At 43.1% G+C, this 10,019-nt stretch overlaps 1 protein-coding gene across 1 annotated transcript; it reads left to right on the top strand.

Moving 5' to 3' along the window:
- The first annotated feature begins 1,595 nt into the window (after positions 1-1,595).
- LOC123165544 (uncharacterized) lies at positions 1,596-3,644 on the top strand. Its single transcript, XM_044583213.1, has 3 exons — positions 1,596-1,914; positions 2,002-2,083; positions 2,189-3,644. The coding sequence occupies exon 3, from the start codon at positions 2,212-2,214 to the stop codon at positions 3,427-3,429; it is 1,218 nt and encodes a 405-aa protein (XP_044439148.1). The 5' UTR covers positions 1,596-1,914; positions 2,002-2,083; positions 2,189-2,211; the 3' UTR covers positions 3,430-3,644.
- The last annotated feature ends 6,375 nt before the right edge of the window (positions 3,645-10,019 follow it).

Raw genomic sequence — 10,019 nt, 5'->3', positions numbered from 1 at the left:
CAGGCCCCAACCAAAACCCTGTTTTCTACTAGTGATAGATGCTTCGGTTGACTTTCTGGACAACTACTGGAAATCTTTAGTGCATGCTAGGAGGTATTCCACGCAGGAGATCATTAAAGGAATGGTGGTAAATATTAATACTCTGGTCTGTGTGAAGATGAAGGGAGCTCCCGTACCTGCACCTTGGTATGCCTTGCCAGTGTGCAGGGTGCCCCTCTCAGTCGACCACACCTACCCCGCCTCGGATGGCATAGAGATTCCAGTGTGCAGGGTGCCCCTCTGGTCTTGAGGATTCATGATGATGCGGTTCTGTTTGCTAGTTTCCTTGTCCTGTTTAATTGCAATGAAGCGGAGATCCCTGCTCTTTTGCAAGGCATGACCGTGGAGATCCAACACTAAGACTTACGAGTCATTGTCTACTTCTTAAGCTCTAGCTATTTTATCCAGCAACAACCTGTTTAGGTTAGCTTATCGTCACTTGACGGCTGTGATTAAGACTCTCCATGAAGAGACGGGGTTTATTCCCCGAAAACTCAAACATGATGAGAATAGGGTAGCACATCAATTGACATTCTGTAGCTGGATAGAGGCTTGTAGTGTTGTTTGGCTTCTTCAAGCTTCATCATGTATCGGGGTTCTTGATTGTAACCCTATATTATAGTGATGTCATCATGTGAAATCATTAGAAATAATTTCTTTTTTGCAAGAGAAAAGTGACATGCGAGTAATCTTCAAATTGTAGTAGTAAAGAGAACTCCATTGCCTAAGAATTTACTACACCTTCTATAATTTTTATCCGGTAATCATAATTGGCGACCGTCAACTATGAGGGATTTCGTAGCGCCCCCCTCCCCATCAGTGCACGGATCTCAATGCATGTACCGTGCCACGTCAGACTTGAAACTGGTTCGCTGTGAGGATAAAGCCCAGTGAACGGTCTCTTTTCCCAATAACCCCCACATCCCCACTTGCTAGTGGCGTGGTTTGAATCCCAAGACCCCCCTTTTTATCTTCTTTCTGAACCATGATGGCATTTTTCTTCCCAAAGTTAGCATGGCAGTTTTACAAATTTTGGAAATTACGTCACATGACAATTTTAAACATTTTTTTATAACTTAGCATGTCAATTTGTAAATTAGCATGGCGGTATTATAAAATATTAAGAGATGGCATTTTTATTAAGAGGTGGCATTTTTATTATTAAGAGATGTCATTTTTTATGAAGAGATGCCATTTTTTGTTTATTGATGGCATCCTTTATTATTAAGATATGACATTTTTATGAAGAGATGACTTTTTTTTTATTGATTGCATTTTTTATTAAAAGATGATGTTTTTTATCATGGCATTTTTAAGAGATTGCATTTTTACAAAAATTAACAAAGGCAAAGTTATTTCTCTGTTTCTACTGACATGGTATTTTTTATTGATTTTTGCACAATGGACCAAATGAAGCAAAACAATATTTTCATGGCATTTTATTAAATTATAGCATGGCATTTTTGTCAAGTAGCATGGTATTTTTTTTTATAAAGCAGTAAACCGGGCCTTTGGGCCAATGGCATTTTTTGTAAAAGACCCAGCGACCGTTCTTCCTCTATCCTCGAGGTGAAAAATTCCCCACCCCATTCGACGCTCCCCCCAGTGCTGCAAGACCTAATTTTTCCCCATTCCTCTGGATCGAGCTCTCGGCCGGCCGGCCTCGTGGACTCCAGTCCAGATCGATCTCGCTCGCCTCCTCCCTGCAGTCCACACCTCGCGCAATGGCCTCCAGATCGAGCTCCCCTCCTGGCCTCGGTGCGGACGAGCACGACCCCTCTAGGGTTTGAGCCGCCGCCCTTCCGCCTCACTCAACCAAGCCGCTCTTCCGCTTCACGCCGTAACTCCAAGGGAGCGCAATCTTCCCTGACGCAGGTGAGCATCTCTCTTCCCCGGCGCGTTCTCTTTGTTTTTCTCTCCATCTACCGCTGGCGCTCAAATTTTTCCTGTATTCATGCCTAGAATCCAAGGAACACGCCTGCGTTGCCGACGTTGCTCGCCGCCGCCGCCGCTGGACCTCCTCTGGCGCGTCCCTTCTCCGAGGGTAAACCCGTCTCACCTCACCTCCCTCCTGTATTTTACTTGCTTGTTTTCTTTTCTAATTTATATAGAAGCTGGTCTGAAGGAGTTGCTTGCCGCGTCTTTTCAGTTCAGTGGACTCGACGGAGCACTATGCCGGACAGGAGAGGCGCGACCCTGCTTGAGGACCTGCCCGAGGAGATCATCAACAAGATACTCGTCCTGTTGGCATCCAAGGACGCCGGCCGCTGTCGAGCTGTGAACACATCATGGCGTAGTGCCACATCCACACCTGAATTCATGCTCGAACACCACCGACGCCAGCCGTCGCTCCCCATTGTGGATGGGTGTGGAAAGCCTGCCAATCAAGTCGTCTTGGGCGACGTCTGTGCTGGTGCCTCCAATCAACAGCTTTGGCCTTTCCTCTCAGGCTCCAAACACCGTTCCAGGAATGAGCCCATAGCCGTCTGTGATGGCTTCCTTATTGTTTCTTGGGGATATGAATTCTACATCTGCAATCCGGTTACCCGCAAGCATGCTCTATTACCGCAGCCTCAAGTTGGGCAAGGCATCGACAATACCATGGTTGGTTTCTACCAGCACCATCCAACTGGAGAATACAGGGTTCTCTGGGTCTCACGGTCACATCAGACGTCTGAATCCAGCTTATATGTCCTCACAGTGGGATCCGACAGGCCAAGGCGCATCAGCGTCAGAATGCCAACAGTCTTGTCGTCTTCCGCAGAAGAGGAGTTATGGAACAAGCTGATCTATTCATACTGTTCATCACCTGTACACCACCGTGGCAGCCTCCACTGGTATCCTTATGGCACTAGTGACATTACAGGAGGCGGTGGAGATATCATTGTGTTTGACACAGAAGCAGAGTCATTCCGGTGGATGCGCAGTCCCACCCAGCCATGCAATCATAGTAAGTTGTTCGACATGGAGGGAACACTTGCTTTCTGGGGCCGCTCGGTTTCTAACACTTCTATGGATGTCTGGGAGATGCAGGATTACGAGGCTGAAATCTGGGCTTTCAGGTACAGGATTGATGTATCAACGGTGGAGGCATCAAGACAACTTTATTTAACTTCTTTCAAAAAGAAAAAGACAAGACCACTTGATTCTGCCGTGCGGTTGTTTAATGATATGGCTGTGCTAAACGAGCGTGAGCTGCTGGTCAGGTTTAACCACCAACATGTGTTGCGTTGTGATATTGATGGCAAATTCTTAGGTATTGTGAACATCGGAAAAAGTCAGTATCGCATGTGGCTTACCCCCCACCGCCTCAAAGAGAGCATTGTTCCAATTCCAGGCCATGAGATGCAAGAAGATGAGGAGCCTCCATTCTCCACAGGGCATGTCTGAATGATCATGATTCCTGGTTTGCTTTGCTATGACTCAGATCATGTCTTCTGTCCTTAGCTCTTCTTACTTAGTAGTACTAGCAGACCAGCAGTAGAATATGCCATTTTGGATGGTTGCAGTAGCAACTGTGATATCATTCGGTGTGTATTATGATGTGCTGAATATCCTTTTAATGTTCTGAAGTATGAAGTATCGATCTATGATATAGAACCTTTCATTACTGTTCCTCCCTGCCTCCCAAATTTGCTTTAGTTTCGTCGCGGTTAAGATGCACGAGCGACATTTTTAATACTAGAAATTCAGTCTTTCTTTTACTTCAAGATGAGACGTTCGCTTCCATAGCACGTCATGCTCTTTGAGTGGAGGCATTTTTACTGTTTGAAATGTTATTCTGTATCACTTCCATAGCCTGTCAATTTGATCTTTGTTGTCCATTATGCAACTTGGGCATAACAAAGTTTCAGGAGGTTCACAGATGCTGCGTGTGTCAACATGTTTTTTTAGGATTACAACATGTGTATTATGGCCCTTAATTAGCACAGTTTTGTTTTTGATGGATTAATGCTGCTATGATTGAAGAAAGAGCCTTGGTGCTTTAGTCGTATGTTGGGAGTACTGCTAGTGCTTTTTCCTGCTGTTTTCTGTTTCCAGAGTTTTATGTTTATTTTTCATTTGGTCATGTAGAAACGGAGTTGTGGATGTGCTCTCCGGACTCCGGGTGCAAGATAAATATACTTCATCCTGGTTCAGCTTTCCCCGGATAAAACATGTGTAACTTCCTTACATGTTTGGATTTTAATGGTGACATATGAAACTAGTTATACGATTATGTCGTCTCGATTGCATGTATCCACACAAAATGGAGCTCTTTTCTCCGCTCAACTGAGATGCCGGACTGAACAATTAGCACTAGAACTGAATCGAAAACAAGACGACCTTTTCAGGAAAAAAAAAACTCGCTGAGTGGGCCTAACCTTGGATTATACAGATGACAAACAGAGTTTTTCTTTCAAAGAACTTTACGGAAACACCTTGCCCAAGCACCCGGTTAGCATTACCCGAGTTTGTCCAGTTTTTAAGATCTCCCAAATCCAGTTTTTAAGAACTTTACGGAAATGTTATTCTGTCTCCAAAACCTCTGTCATAGTAATTGCAGAATGCAGCTCCAACTGACGGAGTCAAAAGCTTCTTGGAAATCCATCTTTAGCACGACCAAAGGCATTTTACGCTTCTGAGTACATTCCACGAGCTTCGAAGCTAAAGCAAAGTTTTTCACTATGATACGTCCTCTGATAAAGCCTGATTGTATGTAATGAACAAGCATTGATATAAAATGCTGCAACCTAATAGCCAGAACCTTTGTGAGAAGCTTGATGAGGCTATGGACCAGCGCAATCGGGCGGTAGTGCGTGATCTCCAGCGGAGTCTCAACCTTGGGAAGTAGGGATATGTGTGCTAATTCCCGAGATATCAAGTTTGTTCTCAAAGAACTCGGAGAAAAAAAGCCATCGGATCAATTTTCAGAAGTGAAGCATTTGCTTGATATAACTTGTTTATGAAACCATCTGGCACTGGGCTCCTGTTATTGGGTGATGATTTGATTGCTTGCAAAATCTCTTCCCAAGAGAAGGGCAGGGATACACAAGGGAAACCGAATCCAACTGGCCATAGAGCAAATGCAAGTTACTAGCTGGCTGCGATGGAATTTCGCACCCAAAAATGTTCCTGTAGAACTCTGTTGCAATATGCTGCTCGTCCACCGTGCCGAAATGCTCTAATATTGTCCTTGATTGGCACCTGGATTTTGTTTCGTCTAGCTTGACGTTTTGCTGCAATATGAAAGAATTTAGGCTTCTCTTCACCAAAAATGTTAGGCTGGTGGCAACAACGGCACGCCTATATGGAGGTGATTCAGTCAACAAATTGTTTGGTTGGCAGTGTTTCGTGGACGTCCTTCTGGTTTGATGATTGCCTCGGCTAGCCATGAGCTTGATGTGCTGCTTCAACACCTAACCAGCATGCAGCTGAAACCCGGAGGAGGTGACTACTTTTATAAGCTTTTGACTTTCAGGGGAATCGTTGGCCGCGACTGCAATTCTTCGTGTGGCCTTTCGAGGTAGACTGAACACAAGGCAAGGGATAATATGATATGGAAGGGTTGGACTGCCGTGGCACCCCATGACGGTTGCGATCTCTGCCCAGCTTCGGAGTCTATCTCGCACCTGTTGCTTAGGTGTAAGGCTGCTGATGTGATCTCGCGAAAGCTTGGAGCGCTACATTGGGTCGCTAATGCTACCAGTATTGTGAAGTGTTAGGGTGGTTTGGCCGTCTATGGGATGTACTGTTCGCAGCTTGCGCGGCCACACTTTGGAATGGTGGTAACGCACGGGTATTCGTTTCGACAATAAGCATTGGTGTAATGCCTACACTGCCACAGCTGTCTCCGACTTAGGGAGTGTTCGGAGTCCCTCCGCTCCCAGACTCGGCTCCGCGGAGCCGGCGGAGTTGTAGCCTAAAATACTGGAGCTGGAAATTAGATACTCCGCAACTCCTCTAATTCCACGGATCTGGTGGATATCCGAACAGGGCCTTAACCCAACAGAACTTTGTTGTTAGCAATGAGAAGTTGAAGAATACCTTTCTGCCTGGCCCACTGTCGCAATGCTGCACTGAGCCACCGAAAACTTGAAGCAAAATGTAGTTGCTGCCAAAAAAAAAACTCTGTCCACGAGACCAGTTATCATAAATCTTTTGCTGCAGTTCTTGAATATATATATAACCAGTGGTTCTACATATGGAATTTGTGCAGTTGAATTAAAAAAACACTCGGTAAAGTGGGTTCTGTTGTCCGTCTTCTCTCAATTGCGGTTAGAATGGACACATGTCCAATTTATACCGAATGTCTCAATCTTACCGAGTGTTAAGCTATAGATACATAGAGTGTTCGATGGTTACGAGTATTTTTCGCTAAAAAAGGAAAAAGGAAAGAAATCTAAATGTTTACCGAGTGCCTCACAAAACACACTTGCTAAACTTCTTGACACTCGCTAAACTTCTTGACACTCATGTAGTGATATGTACTACTCATCCTGATGTTCATAAGCACAAATGGTATCTTTGTTTTGACCGGGAGCACAAATGGTATCTTAATGTATACTCAGCGACCATGAGCTGCTGATTTAGTTCAACGCTAAACATGTGCTGCATTGTGACGTTAATGACAAGTTCTTAAGGATGCGAAGATTAGGAAGCGACAGTGTCATATGGAGCTTACTCCGCATCGTCTTGAAGATTTCATTATTCCAATTCCGGGAGGTGAGATACAAAAAGAAGATGAGCCTACACCCTGGGAGTATGCCTGGACGTTCAGCTCTTGATTTGCTTTGCCCTTGGGAGTATCTATCTACGCTATCCTATAAGAGTCATGTGTTTTGCTCCAAGTTTCTCTAAGTTATTATTACTGAAACTTGTAGAACTGGTCATTTTGGAAGGTTGCAGCAGCACCTTTTCTGTCATCTATGTCCAGTCCGGATAAAATATTTTTTGCAACTTACAATTGCAGTATGTGATGACAGTTAATGACAACCTAATCAGTGAATAACTGATTGGACGAACTGTAGAATGGCAGTACAACTGAAGAGTTAAACATAATTGTGGCCAATTTTGATCATCTATTTCTGAAAATGCCGTCTACACTAAATTGGTATTTATCTATTGGTTGCTAATATTTTATCCTCTTTGTCTTCATCTTTTTCTGTTGTAGAGTATAAACTGCCTTCTTCATCATATTTTTCTGATCGATTTTCATATATAAATTATTTTCATCGGAGTTACGGTTAATTTTCAACGAACAAAAGTGCCACTTGATATTAATTCTATATGAACATAAAAAATTCTGTGAACAAAAAAATTCATCATATCAATATTTTATATATACATACATCCTTCCATCCATCCATACACATATATATATACATCTACATTATATATGAACAAAAAAATACATAAACATAATTAATAAACAAAAAAAATGGACAGCGAGCCGGGGCGGCGGCGGCTCACAGCGGGGGCGGCGAGAGCTCGGGGAGGAGGGGGAGCGCGCGGGCTCGGGGGCGGCGACGGCGGCGACGAAGGCGGGCAGGGGCGCAGTGACGGCGTCGGGGCAGGGCGTGGCGAGGGAGCGGGGGACGGCGCCGGGGCAGCCTGGCAGCGTTGAGGTGCTCGGCGTCGTCGGGGAAACTGCAGATGAACTCTGAAAATTTCCTAAGTGTTGGCTTATATACCCCCAACCTTTAGTCCCGGTTGGTGCCAGCAATCGTGAACAAAGGTCTTTGCTTCCGCATCCACAAGTTTAGTCCCACCTCGCTAGTTGAGAGGGGCTCGGAGTGGTTTAGAAGCGCTGCTGCCGCTACTCGCTGGAGCTCCTCTCAACTGCAGGCAGTACATGCATATTCGACACCCCATTAGGCCTGCTTGCACTGCGGGCCTGCATCTTGGCCAATTTATAGGGTTTCTAGTCGTATGCAGGCCGTGGTGGCAAGTAGGTGGGTCTTTTTTTTATTTTTTGCATTTGTTATGTTTTTAAATTTTTAATGTTATTTTTTGCATATGTTATTTGTAGTTATATAATTTTAGTTGCATAAATTTTTATATAATTTTAGTTGCATAAGTTTTCTTTTTCATTGATTCTTTTTAGTTGTTTCCTTTTGTTATTAGAGTTTTATAAAAGCATTTTAGTTTTCTATTAAAGTTTGTAACAAGAAATACTTTATGAAAATTCTTTTTACTATTAAAGTTTTTAACAAATAATACTTTGATAATTTTAGTTAATATTATTTTGATTCTTTTTAGTTGATTCTTTTTGCTATTGATGAATATTATATTTAATTGATTCTTTTTAGTTCATTCTTTTTGCTATTAGATTTTTATAAAAGCTTTTTAATTCATTATTTTTTGCTATTAGTTCATTCTTTTTGCTATTAGAGTCCTATAAAAGCTTTTTAATTCATTCTTTTTGCTATTAGAGTTTTATAAAATCTTTTTAATTCAATTTTTTTGCTATTAGTTCATTCTTTGAGCTAAATGACCCTGAAATTAAAAAGCAGTACAAATAAACTCTGAAAAGGTTGAAAGTTGGCATGGTATCATCATTTCACCCACATAGCATTTGCTAAAAAGTTGAGAGGGTTACGACTGGATGCACATCGTGTAGAAAATGCACAATCTCTTTCGAAGTATTAGGGTTTCGGACGAAAACTCATCTATTACAAAGGCATTTCATTTTTTAACTTTAATTCAACTCCAGACTTTTTGTGCGTTCAACATGCACCATTCAAAGCCACATCATCAATTTTCAACCATTTCTGACTTCATTTGCTATTTTTCATGAATTTACTGATTTTTTTGAGCTAAATGACTCTGAAATTGAAAAGCAGTACAAATGAACTCCGAAAAGGTTGAAAGTTGGCATGGTATCATCATTTCACCCACATAGCATATGCTAAAATGTTGAGAGGGTTACGGCAAAAAATTGGATGCAGTTCGTGTACAAAATGGACAATCTCTTTCGAAGTATAGGGTTTCAGATGAAAACTTATCTGTTACAAAAGGCATTTTATTTCTTGTCATGTATCTGTAATGATATTCTACATAAAAGCCATCATCAGAATAGTTGTCGAGAGAAAGTCTTCCCTTTTTCTTCGCGCGTGTCCCTTGCTTATTGCGCCGTAACCATGGATAATCTTCATCGTGTAACAGGGTGCTTGGGTCAGCCTTCACTTTGAAGGGAGGAATTTCATGAAATTTTTCATAATCTTGAGACATGTCTGTCTTGCCCTCCACTCCCACGATGTCCCTTTTCCTTGAAATAACTATATGGCGCTTTGGCTCATCGTATGATGTATTCGCTTCCTTATCTTTTCTTTTTCTCGGTTTGGTAGACATGTCCTTCACATAGAAAACCTGCGTCACATCATTGGCTCGGACAAATGGTTCGTCTGTGTACCCAAGATTGTTCATATCCACTGTTGTTATTCCGTACTATGGGTCTACCTGTACCCCGCTAAGGGAGTCCTGGACTAAGGGGTCCTCGGACGTCCGACCTGTTGATATGCGCCGGACTGTTGAGCTGTGAAGATACAAGACCGAAGACTCTCACCCGTGTCCGGATGGGACTCTCCTTGGCGTGGAAGGCAAGCTTGGAGTTTGGATATGAAGATTCCTTTCTTTGTAACCGACTCTGTACAACCCTAGTCCCCTCCGGTGTCTATATAAACAGGAGGGCTTAGTCCGTAGAAAGACAATCATAATCACACAGGTTAGACTTCTAGGGTTTAGCCATTACGATCTCTTGGTAGATCAACTCTTGTAATACTCATATTCATCAAGATCAATCAAGCAGGAAGTAGGGTATTACCTCCATAGAGAGGGCCCGAACCTGGGTAAACATTGTGTCCCCAGCCTCCTGTTACCATCAACCTCAGACGCACAGTTCGGGACCCCCTACCTGAGATCCGCCGGTTTTGACACCGACATTGGTGCTTTCATTGAGAGTTCCGCTGCGCCGTCATCAAAAGGTTTGATGGCTCCGT

This window comes from Triticum aestivum, chromosome 7D (genome assembly GCF_018294505.1).
Source record: "Triticum aestivum cultivar Chinese Spring chromosome 7D, IWGSC CS RefSeq v2.1, whole genome shotgun sequence".
NCBI classification, from domain to species: domain Eukaryota; kingdom Viridiplantae; phylum Streptophyta; class Magnoliopsida; order Poales; family Poaceae; genus Triticum; species Triticum aestivum.
Note: the sequence above shows the minus strand (reverse complement) of the source record. Positions and strands in the feature narration are given on the sequence as shown.